Below are 14993 nucleotides of genomic sequence, written 5' to 3' on the forward strand. Positions count from 1 at the left end.
GTGTGTGTGTGTGTGTGTGTGTGTGTGTGTGTGTGTGTGTACTTTGACGATGTCTTCCCAAGAGTTTTTCTGCTTGCCATGTCTGATTACTGTTCCACTAGGGGGTAAAGAGGGAGAGCAAACAGTGAACAAGCAGCTGCAGAATATAAACTCAAGCCTCCATCCATCATGTTCCCTCTGTGAATAGCTTTTACAGCTGTGCTAAAAACACATTCTTTGAGAGTAGTGATATATTTAGTTGACATATCGGCTTTGTGATTGAGCTGAAAGTCTCTCAAACTGTTTCTCCAGGATTATTATTTCCATCATTTCAAAAGCTACTTATTAAAAACCTAAGCATATTTAGAGTATGACTGAAGTGTCAGTGATGTCATTATTTGTCAGTAATGACTTACGAACAAAGCTGTTCCTAATAAAAAGAACCATAAATCATCTCATAAAAACTGTTTCTGGAGTTAGTGACGTCTCAGCTGATGAGATTTGCAACTAAACTTACCAGAAGAAAAAAAGTGCGGTCAAATATATAACGTGTCAAAACTGTTCAGTATTTTAAGTATCCTCCTAATTGTCCCTTTGTAGCCAAATACCATATACTGATTAATCAAATGGAAACCAGAAGACTTTGAGAATTTGAGAGCATTGCTTTACAATACAATCCTTCATTTTACCCAAATAGTTCCCCCCACTTTCTGAAACTTGCAGGAATGGTCCAACATATAAACTATTCAACTTAAAGGCTGATCTGAATCGCGGGGAAGATCTGGAATGTGTGTTTAAATGTTGCTGACATTCCTAGGTAGATCGTCTGGATTCATGTTTGAAGGTCTCCTATGATGCTATATTTCAACACTATATTGTAGGGCCATATCTATACAAAACTTGTCTGTGAAATGTTTTGCTCAAAGTACCAAACAGATCACCCATTGCAGCATGCCTCACCCCCCTCTATTTCAGCCCTGTTCCTGAAGTGCTGATTCTGTGACTGTCACTTTAAATTTGAGCTGAACTGAAGCTGGCCACGCCCCTTTGGAGAGCATACAGCTCTCTGTCTGAAGAGAAAAGTTTCTAACGGAGAAACTCAGCTAAACGCTGCCAAGATTAAACCCCATATTATGTTCCAAACCACATCAAGCATTATTTCTGAAACACTTCTCAGTGTTTACCAGTTACTAGAACACTTCTCTAGTACCAGTTACTAGAACAGAGACATTATATGTATTATATAAACAACAACTCTAAGTCCCTCCTGCAGACATCCTGCTGAACACACAAACCCACAGAGGTGCTGCGGAGGGGATATAGCTCCGACTGTATATGGGGGATGATAGTTTGGGACCTGTCACGTGGGCGGGACGTTACCAGGAATTCAATGTAAAGCCAGCCCACATTTCAGTCATGACGTCATATGGGCAGCAAATCTGGATCAGCTCGTTTGTACCCCTGTTTTAGAGATGTGGGTAAGGAGGAAAAGAGAGAGGGTTGTATTTGCTGACACTTTGTGTGTGTGTATCCCCGGTCCTTACAACCGGGGATACACATTTATTTATAAAAGACAGCAAAAAGTGCATTTTGCATAATAGGTGACCTTTCAAATAAACTGCTAAATGTGTTCCCAACTGGAAGTCGGAAAAACGACATGCAAAAAAAGCATCTTCTCTGTAACACAATAAAGTCAAAAGAACAATGTCCCAACTCAGGTGGTGGCATATGAAGAGCACATGAACGCACCATTGGCGGAAAAGTTGCGTCCAAGATGCATTTAGTAAATACTAAGCAGTTCGGCAAAACACAGATGCAAAAAGAACTTATCAAACATCTTGACTCACAAAGTAGACTCCTGGAACAGAATGAGCATGGATAAACTGTGCTTGATTGGTTGGAAAATGTACGCCCCTCAGCAAACTACATTGCACTGTAACTTTTCTTCCTGAATCTAAACCGGTGTTATTCATGTTTTATGTTCATTTTATTCTCTCTGCTTTTTAATAACTGTTTTTAAATGCCATTTGTTTATGCATTTCTTAAATGCTCTTAATGTCTTTCATTTTTGTAAAGCACTTTGAATTGCCTAGAGTTGAAAGGCTTATGCCTTACCAGCATAAGCACCACCCATAACTCTTTGATCTTGGTGTCAGGGTCTGAATCTAACACCTGCCAAATGCGAGTACATTTTGGGCAATAATGGGTAAAGTCATTAGGCAATCCACCACTTTGGGGAAAACACAACAGAAAGACACATTAGGTTTGATGCATGGTGTAAGCGAATGATTGGACAGCTGTTGGCGATTGGCGGAAAGGAGGAATGAGCAGTAAAGTTGTCAAGTGGTCGTAAATAAACGATGTAGGTTTCATTTTTCCCCATGAATAAATCCCGCAGCTCATCCTGACCCAAGTGTATTTTTCATTTAACTGCTGGGAAAAGTAAAGAAGGTCGGCTTACATAAGTCTGTGTGTTTTCCCAACACGGAGCAATGAATAAATATTGTTTCCTGCAATATTTCTAGTTGTATACCTGACTGTACCATGATATCCCTGGTGTGTGGCCATCGTATTATCTGCGGTACTGTTGTTATCGCATCCTTCTTCAGGTCTCTTCAAAATGGCTCAAAAGATAGAAACCAAGTGTCCACTTTGTCGAGACACAGCAGGAAGCTTTTGAATACAAAAAAATAATAATGACACCTTGGATGGACTGATTTGTCACAATGAAGAAGGGGCAGGGCGGCTCATAGTGGCATGGACTATAAAAGATGATGAGCAGTTGAAAAGAAAAAATATATAGCAACTGGACCTGCTCCTACTGTGAGCTAAGATTGGACAGCTGAGAGGTGTGACTATTTTGATATGCCCCATGTTACCGCCTGGACCCCTGGAACCCCCTCACCGCAGGCTCTTCTCTGCAGTGCGGTTCTGTTAATCAAAGTTTCAAACTAACGCAGCGGTGTAAACCCTACCGTGAGCTGAGAGAACCACAGCAGATTCTCGTGTATGGCGTTGACGCACCAGGCCTGAGCCAGTGCCAGCAGCCCGGCTAATAACAGACCGACTGCCATGGAAACACACTGTCGCCAGGGTAGAATCTCTGAACCGGAACAAGCACCGGATCCTCCCAGCAGGGAAACCCCTCCTGTACCTCGCTGTGAGGCATGAGATCTCTCTGCCCCCCATATGTTACTGCGGCATCTCCCTGCAGCTGATGCATCTTGGGAAAGGCCCAAAGTGTGTTGAAGTTTCCTCAGCTTTACTCTCTTACGCAGCTCCATTTCCTTAGAAGACGGAGATCATCAATATGTTCTTGGATCCTTTGATGAGCTCACTTCAGGTAGATAAACAGCATGCTCCTGGGCTGAGCTATAGATCCAAATCAATTACAGCAAGACATTTAAAATGCAGTGTGCTTTTCTTGTCTTGAAGTCAGTCCAAATAAATAAGCTTTATTTTTTTTAATCGCTTCAAGTTCCTTGCCAAAAGAAATATGTAAAAAATATTTCTCCGAGGGAATGAGCAGCTTGTTTCCTTCCCAATCCTCCTTTTTGAGTATGCTCGGGGCAAAACAAGCCTTGGCTTCTCCCCAAGAACTCTGATCAGACGGCTAATCCTTAGTTTAAATTAAGGTCAGACAGAACAGGCAGAGTTAACAAGTTCACACACTGCTCATTACCCCGAGAGCTAGTCGACCGATCTTTGTCTCTCTGTTGCTCCGATACCATTTCCTCTGCGAGACCCTGAATAACTCTCTCTTGATGTGGTGCTTGAAGAATCCAAGTGATGGTCTGTTCAGCATTGGCCTTGAATTATATTCCCTCCGCTTCATGTCGTCCAGAGTTGTAACAAGGACCAACGTCTGCCTCCCCTTGAACTCCTCACCGACACTAAACAACAAGTCAGTTCTCAAATCGGCTACTAAGTACAAAAGAGAGAAACATGCGTGAGTCACAGTGAGTCCATCGACAGGCTGGGCTGTAGATAACTGGAGCAGCCAGAGAGGGAGGGAGGGAAAGAAAAAGAGTCACAACCGGTGACCTCTTGTCTATAAAAACACACATGCACACAGGAAAAGAATAAGATAGGGTCGGTGTGGGGGTGGGGACGAGTGAGGGGAAACATGTTGGAATATCATTCTGGAAAAATTGCAAAAGATAGTGGATCCCGAACTGAGAAAAATCAAAAATGGCTTTTGAACTTTTGAATTCAATCCCCAGCTGTCTCATCCATATGTTGGCAGATGATAATAAGCACTGTAAAGGTATAAGAGAAACAAAACTTTAAAAAATAAACTCTCCAGACCGTTTGACCCGAGGCTAACGCTGCTTCCTCATTCCCTCCGCAACACACCGGATGAAGAAGCCACATGTGAGGCTATTAAAAGCAGTCCCGTTTCTGTTCAACAGTTTCTCCACGGGCCGCCAACGCTCCGATAGTCACGCAGTGTCAGATCACAGCATCAGCCGCAGAGTACAAACAGCAAACCGGCCGGACTTCCAGCAGTCACAAATTACTTTTCAAGCATTTTTCTTTCTTTCTATCCTACTTGACCAGGACACACAGGAAAATAAGTGTGTGTGTGTGTGTGTGTGTGTGTGTGTGTGTGTGTGTGTGTGTGTGTGTGTGTGTGTGTGTGTGTGTGTGTGTGTGTGTGTGTGTGTGTGTGTGTGTGTGTGTGTGTGTGTGTGTGCGTGTGTGCGTGCGTGCGTGTTAATGGAAGAGTGAAAGTGTGAGAGACAGTGGATCTCTGACAGCAGGTAGTAAAATACATCATCTCAATGAGAAAAGGGAGCAACAGCAAGCAGGTCAAGGTAAGATGAGACTTGAGCGTCCAAGATGCCAAGGTTTTATTGTCAAACAAATTGTTATTGTTATTATTTGTAGTATCTGCACAATAGTTTGGTGTAGATGTAAGCAATGAAAATGTTAGGTCGCCGTCCCAGCCATCAGTGCAACATACAATATATACTTAGGACAACAGACATAAGGAAGTAAAATGCAGACTGTGTGTATATGAAATATAGAATAAAATAAACCAGTGAAAAAGGGAATAATGTTCAGTGGAATAAATACTGTAATGCTACATAAATACGTGGATATGTGGATGGGCATAGCCGCTTGTGTCTGAGAAGTGTTAGATGTTGAATACGGGTTTTAAAAAAGTCTTCGTGTATTTTTCTCAAGGACTATGTAACAAGTGACTCGCATGTATGGCCACACTAAGCCAGAAAAATATCAACATGAATCTTTTTCCTCACATTTTTCCCAATCGTCCCCATAAGGCTGCTGGTTTCTGCATCTGAGAATTAAAACTTCAGAGTCCGACAAGTTATTAGGGCTGTTTGTGCACAACTGAAGTTAAGAGGACAACTTTTATTTTAAACTGGCAACTTTCAGATTTTTTATTTTATTTGTAGATATTTATGTTTTACAAGGGCCGTGCATACCTTACATTAAACTCACAAAAGAGAAGAGATGCTATATGCCAGATTTGAGCTAACAGCTCATTTCCATCTGCAGTCCTTAGGCAGGTACATAACAAACAACAAACACTCAAAACATTTCATTATCTGTATCACACAAACAATATTCAACAAGATTTAAGTTACAAATGAATCCATCACCTCAACAGCCTGTTATCCTCTGTCTTACTCTTGCACAGCCAAGAGAACAGATACAACGAGTTTGCACAAATTTGACTGGCAAATATGGTTTGGTCGAGCAGCCCTTTATCTCAGCACCTCTGCTGAGTAAACGCAGTGGCATCATTTCAACGTATGTATAAACTCAGCTAAGGGCAATAAAAGGGGTGATAAAAAAATAACTAGTTAATAAAACATGTTGTCAAGGTGACATGCCTTCGTACCATTGTATCAAAACCCTGTTCCTTTAAGAAGAAGAAGAAGAAGAAGAAGAAGAAGAAGAAGAAGAAGAAGAAGAAGAAGAAGAAGAAGACATACTTTTATTAATCCCTTACAGGGAAATTGCTTTCCCTACTCTGTTGTGTTGACACACATTAAACACACTAAGAAAGTCCCATTGTACTGAAAGCCTATTATGCCACTGTTTCACAGGCCCATTGCTCTGAAAAATAAATACACGTTGCAAAAACAGAGGCAGTTGTGGCTAATAATTATGCCAAATGACAGCAGATACATGTCCTGCCCTACTCTGCTTTTAATTGGCTTAACTTGATATTCTAACCCTCAGGTTAACCAATCTCACTCCTCTAACTTAAACCAAAACAATACAACCAACAAAGGAAACATCAATCAAATTCAGGCCATGCTTTTGCAAAAGTAGGAGGGGAAAAAGGGCTTTTCTTCTGCTGGGAGAGTGTATATGAGACTCCGTATGGTTTGATTATGAAGAACCAATGTTGCCCTTGGTTATTGAGCTTCCTTTCTCCCCTCCACACCCAATGGACTGGTTGGTATGAATCACTGATCACTGAAACTTACATAGTCCCTTTCCCTTTCTGGTTTTATTGATGCTGTATTTGCCCCTCTCCTGCCTAGGTGCTGGCTGTGATGCACCCTTCAGATAAACATCAAGCTGTCTCAAAACACAATGAGGCGGACCACAGGCTGCAGGGAAGATGAGCTGCTCGTGAATGGAAACAGAGACCACTGAAATGATCATCGACTTCAGAACAACAGAATCAATATTAGCACCTACCCTCATTGACAGACAACTAATTACAACAACAAACTCCTACAAGATCCTTGGCACACACATCTGCAAGGACCTGAAGTAGCCTGATTTTGCCATGTGTCAAATACAAAAAGCCCAACAGAGACTTTATTGACGGACACACAAGTCAGAAAACAAAGTCAGACAGTGTACATTTTTTCATAGTCATGATCCAGAGTTTTAAGTTCAGTATCAAATACTGTCTGGTATGGAAACACACAATAAAAATAGACAGAATTATGACGAAAGCATCAAATATCACAGTCTGCAAACTCGCCTGACTATACACACATCCCATGAGCATACAATATCACATATTTCCAATTTCTTCCATCCCCAGTCTCAACCAGAGGTTCTCCCCCAAAGCCGTGCACAATAAATACACAAAGTTTCAGCCAACTCATAATTGAATGCCGATTTGTGTACGGGATGAGCTCAAACATGTCTAGATTGCCTTCCAGGTGTTGGAAGAACACATGTTTGCTGTTTCCCCGTTACCTGGGGATTTCAGAGTTGATAGAGATGGATGAGCTGTGTGGTCTTCACGTGCAAACAGCATTCTTTTAGATTCAGCCGCCTCTGTGTGAATGCAGTCTGAGACAGAGGCTTTGATAGCATTAACAGAAGGAAACACTACACACACACCCACATATGCGTGCAATGTGCGATGATGTCAGCCAGGAGCCCGCTTGTGTGGGAACATTTCAGGGGGAAATGTTCGCCATGGCCTTTAAAGTGACTTGCATTTATTATGAATGAACCCATCTGTCTGCTTCTTCCATTCACACGGCACAGGAGGACAAACCGTGTCCGTACGGATTCCTCTCAATTAACCGGAGGAGCAGTTTTGTTTCTGTGACACATACTCACAAATGATATGGTGCAGATTGCCTCTAGCTGGGTGTTCATGCAATGAACATTAGCATGTTTTGAGAGGAAGTCTGCATGGCCAAAAATATGCGTTGATTAACTACCTGCATCCAACGGACACACTGCCAAATTTATGGTGCTCTCCCCTTACTGCGTGTCTCTCTCTTTCTCACCACTACACACACACTTTCCGAAATGAAAGTACGTCCACTGAACAAACTACCTGGGAATATCTTCTTATGATTCGCTGCTAATAGAACGCTTATTTGGAAAAATGATTAGTCAATTGGTATTTAATCATGATAAAATGAAATCAATACATTTCAATTCACTTTGATTTAATTTAGCCCAAAACTAAACTGATTTCCCTGTACTCATTATGCAATTTCTTGAGTATAACGTTTAAATCTGCTGCATCAAGTTTTTCGAATTTAAAATAAACAGGAGGCAAACATTGAATACAGAGGCAAATGAAATACTATACTAAAGAATTTGTACATTTGTCTTAATTGCAGCACCAACTCGCCTTATGCTGTCATTGTTATTATTGTTCAGTTAAGGCCGAAATAGGCTCTTTTTTTTCTTTAATCAAGTGACAATGAAATGGGGAGACAGAGGGGACAACACGCGGCAAATGGTCTCAGGCCAGATTTGAACCTCGGTCCTCCGCATGGGGACCAAGCCCCAGTTATTTGGCCACCAGCTCTACCAACTAAGCTATATGATGGCCCCGAAATAGGCTCTTTAATGCAGTAAGAGTCAAATGATGAACCAAACATTCCCTCTCATACAGAGCCTGAAGAAGCAGGCCTGGGTTGACAGATGTGTGGTACCAGTTATCTCGGACTAGGGGTTTGAATTTTGTCGATAAATATAAGGTAAAGGAAACCGTAGCTCTGTTTAGCTTGCTTTGGAGTACACCTCTCCCTTTCCTCATGGACACATTCCTCCACTAAATGACTATAACTGCACTGCTAAATTAGGCGAAAAAGGAGTTCATTCACATGTTGCCCCAGTTATGACAGCATGATCTGTTCTGCCGAGCGAACCAGACCAAAGTCTGCTAAGTATATCTCAGTCTGAACCGGTGTTGGTGAGGCATTGGACAGGGGGGTTTAAAAATGAGATCATATCTGGCAGGTCACAATGTTCTGTTGGCCGTACAACACGGAACAGCCTGTAAAAAAAGTCTGCTGCTGTTTCCTGACTTCATGCGGTTCATTTACCAGGCTCCATTATCAATCTGTTGCTTCAGAGGCTAGAGGAATCCAACCATTCCAGGGTGAAATGTTTATGACGTGTGTTTAACGGAGAGGGAATGTGTCTGATTGGCACTACTGGTCTTGCTACATTTCCTTCTGAGAAAAGCAGAAGTGTGGGAGCTTTTAAATGTTTTAATCGGGAGGCATTTTCTCTCAGTGATGTGCTTGATCAATCTTACACATGGATGTCAAATCTTTGGATAACCTCCGTATTAAAGTGTCAGGTAAATCAATCCGCTGCTTCTTAACAAGTGCCTCATAAAAGACATAAAAGGGTCCATGTGTTTTCAACATTCCCAGAGCTTCTTCTCTGGCTGGCAACATCTCAGCGGCTATAGCTGGTGTTCAATTTGAGATTTACAGCTAGTCAGTTTATAGTTCTTACCAAATCACTGAGACATCTACGTACAGGATCAGTGGAAAAAAGGCTTGAGAAACACTATCCACGACTAAGAGTACTGGGATTTGCTCGTGTCCTCTGAATCATAAAGCTTATCGTGCTAACTTTGTCCTTCAGCTCTGTAAAAACACAGCCATAAACCTTGATCCATGGTGTTCATAACTAGAATGTGTATAGTATAGAATTTGTTTAGGTAGGAAATAATCACAATTAAACAGACAAAAAAATGATGTTGCTGTTGTTGAAATTGACTGTTTAATTTATGTTGTTGTGCTGTATTGACCAGTATGTACGGCCCTTATATTTACATTGGTACGTTCTTATTTGCCTCATATGTGTTAAAGAAATAGGGCACAATTTCACTTAAATGTTATAATGAAGTCTATTACCTCATAAACCATTTCTGGGTAATACAGTAGAAGGAAAAAATGTGCTGCATTACATGTCCATTTAATTTGTGCTCCTAAAATGCTCCCGGGTTTTTCCGAGAGGAACAAAAGTGGAGCCCTGCTGATAGCAGCCACATGACGGTTTCATTGGCTGATCTTTAACAGCTGCCTGCAGTGCCAATGTGGCTGCTGAATGGACCATTTATTTACAGCAGACATTTGACTTGAAGCTCTGATTAATATCATTAATGTTCAGGCATGGCCAGCAACTCTGGTCAAACAATCATTGGATATCAAATGAAAAGACCTCCAACAACCTGACATTACTTTAATAGCTGTCTATTTAAAGAGAACCTATGTGACATGTCTCCATGCTTTAATGTTCAAAAAGCTCTTTATTCTTCTCACACTGTCTGTGCTGCAGCACCTCTGTACACCCTCTGTCTGAAACCAGAGCCCAGTCTGCTCTGATTGGTTAGCTGGGCAGCTCTGTTGTGATTGGTCAACTGATTAGATATGTCCTATCACATACAGTGTGTTGGAGCGCTAGCAAATAGAAGCTTGAGTGTTAGATAGTGATGTCACTGTGTTACGGAAGTTAACAAAGGATTCCAATGGAGGCGTTTCAGGAAAGGGGGGGGTGAATGTGTAGGAGAGAGACTCCCTCTGAAGTGAACTATCGGATGCTAGCCATTGAAGACCATTTACACGCACGTAAGTAAGAGATAATGTGCAGCGAGGCTTCTTTTCCCCATAATGACCAACTCGCTGCACATTATCCCGCTTATTACACGGACGAATATTAGACAAACTAATGACTCGACTCCCAATATTAGTTGAAATTATTTTATTGACTCAAAAATCATCCTATTTCTTCTGCTAAGAAAAAAAAATCCATCCCAACAGCTGGAACTGCGACAACAACAACTTTATGGCAGCACTGATGGAGGTTTTCTGTAACTGTTCAAGTCTGTTCACAGTTTCTGATCCACTAACAAGTCCTTAAACACAGCAGAGCCCAGAACCTGAAGTCCAGCGCTCCGCATTTTTCACTCCTTTTTTTCCTTTCTCTCTCTTGATCCTAAGCAATGGTCAATATAGTCCTTGACAGCAGTCTGTACTACTGGATTAACAACGTGTTACATGTTCTGAATTGACAATTCAGGATCGAGTATTCAACAAAGTCGTGTAATAAACTTATATAACACACTACCGGAAAGGGGAAACCCCAAAAAGAACAGAACAGAGCCTTTATAAACTCTACAGGGTTTCTGATACCTTTCTGACAACACCTTCTGGTTTTTATAAGGGTTCAAGTCAGGGGGTCTCAGTTAGTTTGCCTTGCTTGTAAAGCATTTGAACACTGTAACTGTGAATAATAAAACCTGAGCTTGAAATGTTGCTTTAATTTGTCATCCAACCTTTCATTGACACGGCTGACACCAACGCCATTTTTAACAATGGATCTGGTGTAGTGACTTGCCTACAATATTTCTTTGCTGTTGACAGTTTTATGTTCTGACAACGTTTACAAATTCATTTTGCAGGACGGCTCATTTTGGCAATTATACGAAACACTAAATCTTCATAAGCCAGAGTCCAGTCCCTTAAAAAAAAAAACATCTGGCTTCTAAAGACCTTGTGGTCACACTTTTCCTGCTACCATAACATTGCTGAGAAAGTGTCAGGTTTGTAAGTAAGAAATTAAATGTATTGAACCTGATGAATATGAAGGTATTTTCAGATTGTTTCTTAATTTAAAAGTTAAAATGTCTAACTATGCATTCTTAATGTCGATGGTTTTTAATAAACACACTCAACTCAACTTTGGTTTACTTACGTAAATGTTTGTGTTGTACCAATGCATCACAGACTTTTTGTTAAAGAGCCAAAGACAACAGTTAAAATGCACATTTCCAGTTGTATTCAATGACTTTTAAAACTTGGAAATATGTCTCCATGTGGCTTTATCTTACATCCAAGCTTCTGTCTTGAGCCGATTATATATTGTCTGTATCTTTTGGTTGTCATGAACTGGTATATGTCTTTCATGGTTGCATTTTATTTGTTGTTTTCTTCTTTTCATTTACGCACTCAAGATATTGAACATTTTGCCTTGTAAATAAGGTTACCTTTTTCAGGCTAAGTTTTTTTTTGTGTATATATATTTTGTTGTACTCAAATATACCATCTAATAATATACACCTTTTCTCAAATTTGATGATGTGTTTTTGATTTAACATGCACAAACACATATGTGTTTTGCCTGATTTTTGAGCCGGTTAGTATTTTATTTTAAGATCATCTGATAAACTTAGAAAGTTAACACTAGCCTTTTTGAATCCTAAGAAACAAGAATATTTACATTAAATTGACTGTATGAATGAAACTGAATCATTAAAGTGATTAATGTCACAGAGCAGCACGAACAAAAATAAATGAGTTTCAGATTGTAACAGAGAGGGTGTGTTACCTTTATGTTGGAGAACCACAGGTCGTTCTCATGTAGTGTGGCCATGTAGATACAGCAGAGCAGGCCTAGACCAACAGACACAGACCAACCGACCGATGTCCAGATTATGGCCCCCCATGACCAATCAACTGCGGAGCATTGACAGGTAATTGAGTGCTTCAATTTCCCACTTTTTGCATGAAAAAATACTTCAAACGAGCAATCGATTCGAGTTATTCTTTCATATGTATTGTTTGTATTATTGTTTCACATCCTTCACTTTATCTGATTGTATTTACTCCTGTTTCATTTCAATCTGTGAAGTTTCCGTGAACGATTGATTGCGGGTTGAGGGAGAGGAGTGTTATTTTCCCATGTGTTATTATGTCTATATGTCACTGTATGTTCTTTGTATGTTAAAAAACCCAATAAATATAATGTTTAAAAAAACAAAACGATCAATCGTTTGAGTAATTTTACAGTAAGTTTAAATATATTATATTAGCTTTACAGGACATAATTCAAACGAAGTTTACATAAAATAGGCCAATGATTTGGTTAAAGAGATATAGTTCAAAGATACAGCTTTACCTGAACCTGAACAGCTGTAGAGCTGGAAATTCACTGTTTGTTTTTTTTCCCATTTCCCCAAAGACACAGAAACAACTACATTTATTTCTGTGTAAACTAAATGTATGTCAAACAGCCAGGCTCTCATGGCTCAATTGCTGTCTCAAATAAAATGTCAGATTTGTGATCCCATATTCATCTGGGAATTGAGCAAAACTCAACAAGTTAACTGGACAGGGATATAACAGAGTAACTTTTTGAAGGCTTTTTCAGAGAAGGCCCATTGTCTCAGAAGTTGAAACCCCCTGGAATATTTGATTTCCATTGCAGCTCTAATTTGTAAAACGTGTTGTTTGACCGCATCAGAAATAGAACGTGTTAATAAAATAAATATGGGGATAACGTTGTTCAAACATGGGGATAGGCGCACTGTTTCCCAGAAGACTATTAAAAGTGTTGCACCTTGGAGGATAAATGAATAGTGACACAAGCAGTGAAGCACATTGATGATGGCTGCTTTTTGTGAAATTGCTGCAGCAAGTCAAGGTTACTCTTACTATAATATAAATGGCATTTTAATCGGTGGAGTGTAGAAAAAACTTTAGGGAATTATGCTTGATGTTTTTCTAGAAACGCAACCCAACACTCTTTATAAGCACAATAAGTGAGGGGGAGCCAGCAGAGTGAGTTGCATTCCATCCCAACCTTACCATGAACCTCACCTTGGCTCACTCACCGTGTAATATCTTCTCTGGATGATGATCGGTGCAACAGTTGGACTGCTGGGACTGAAACTCTGCACTGAGAGGGGGCTCCTTCCCCCTGCTCCCCTTCCTCTGGCGCAGGGCTGTCATGTTGAAGAACTGCAAGCAGAGAAGAGGGGGGGAGTGTGTGTGATTACACGCGCAGATATGATAAAGGCATGGACAGGCGCAGGCGCGTGCACTCAACACAAACAGCACGTGCAATGCAAGCCAAAGCAAACAACGAGCTGCACCACTGTTTGTTTCCCTTTTCCATTTTGTCAGCCTGGGGTGGACAGGCCTGCTTACAGCGGCATTTCCTGCTATCGCCGCGGCCAGAATAACGTGAAACATCAGGACCCATCCATCGACACCGACAGTTATCCGGCAAACTAACGTAATTAAACAGTGGTAAGCAAAGCTAAAGCAAATGTTCACTAATGAGGCACAAGTACGTAGTGAGTCACAGAATAAAGTACGATAAGGTTTAGACTCCTATTGTGAGGCATACTTCTACAGCCTTGTTGTAACAATTGTGTATTTATGCATAACGGCGCGCGCCCCACTATGGACGCCAGCTTCCCTTTGACAGCAACAAAGACGGATAGGATTTGCGCCCGCGGAACATTTATAAGCCTCACCCTCCTGTACAGCGGTGGCCGGGTAGGATGGTCCGACAGCTTTCCAGTACCTCCCTCTCTACCCCCCTGTTTCTGTGTATCTCTCTATCTCCCTCTCTCTTTCATTTTCCTCTCCTCTTTTCCTCCCTCCCGTTAGAATACATCGGTCAGCTTCACACCGCACCGGGGTTTAAGCACGCGACAATGCCGGAACACAACAGGGCCTTCCTTCAAAATAAAAGCTATCACTTTTTGGTTTTAAAGGCATGAGTTTTAAGCAGACATGCACAGAAGAAGACACACAGAAAGTGGATGTGTCAAAAGCAGTGTAAATGTCTCTGTCCATGAATTATAATGTAGAATGGATGGGTATGGAGTGGAGTTTGATGTAGATAGATAATTTGGTATTAGGGACTACTACTTTTATTTGCCCTAATTTGTTTTGTTTGTTGTCTGTCCTTACCCATGTAAAGGTGCCTCGGGTCCCTTGAAAGGTGCTATATAAATTAAATCCATTATTATTATTATTATTATTATTATTATTATTATTATTATTATTATTATTGTTGTTGTTGTTGTTGTTGTTGTTGTTATTATTATTATTAGCATACCAGTTGATAACTACACTTTACTTTGTGAGTCAAAACATGGTAGCAACATATCCAAAGATAGAAGCTGAGTAGTACCAGATGTACAGTGTATTTAATGTGACACAAATAATAAAGAGAGAGCTAAAACATGTTAAATATTATGAAAGTGTTTTCTTAATGTCCATTGTTGAATGATGATCTCTCCGAGTTTCCAAGCAGGATGTCCGACCTCAGGGGGCGTTCCTGTAGACATTTCTGGGGACTCCGATAATCCAGTTTCCCAGTACGACTGATACGCACCAATAGCTTGTTAAATAGAAAGCTAATGTTAGCTCACTAACTTGTTGTTATACATTGCTAATGTTTGCTAGCTAACTGTTTAGATACATTGCTATTGATTGCTTGCTTGTTAGAAGGAT

The 14993-nt window shown here is 40.6% G+C and overlaps 1 protein-coding gene across 5 annotated transcripts in view; it reads right to left on the minus strand.

Moving 5' to 3' along the window:
- dpy19l3 (dpy-19 like C-mannosyltransferase 3) overlaps window positions 1–14141 on the minus strand; it is a 73687-nt gene extending 59546 nt beyond the window's left edge. For 3 of the 5 annotated variants that reach the window (XM_063881709.1, XM_063881706.1, XM_063881711.1), the window contains exon 1: window positions 2955–4017. In XM_063881709.1, the coding sequence (XP_063737779.1) occupies window positions 2955–3263 (309 nt within the window). In that variant the 5' untranslated portion in view covers window positions 3264–4017. Of the gene's footprint in view, window positions 1–2954; window positions 4018–12072; window positions 12201–13357; window positions 13485–14005 lie in introns of those variants that run through there. The other 2 variants (XM_063881707.1, XM_063881708.1) reach the window with 2 other exon arrangements.
- Between the last annotated feature and the right edge of the window lie 852 nt (window positions 14142–14993).

The sequence above is a fragment of the Eleginops maclovinus genome, chromosome 4, assembly GCF_036324505.1.
Source record: "Eleginops maclovinus isolate JMC-PN-2008 ecotype Puerto Natales chromosome 4, JC_Emac_rtc_rv5, whole genome shotgun sequence".
NCBI lineage: Eukaryota > Metazoa > Chordata > Actinopteri > Perciformes > Eleginopidae > Eleginops > Eleginops maclovinus.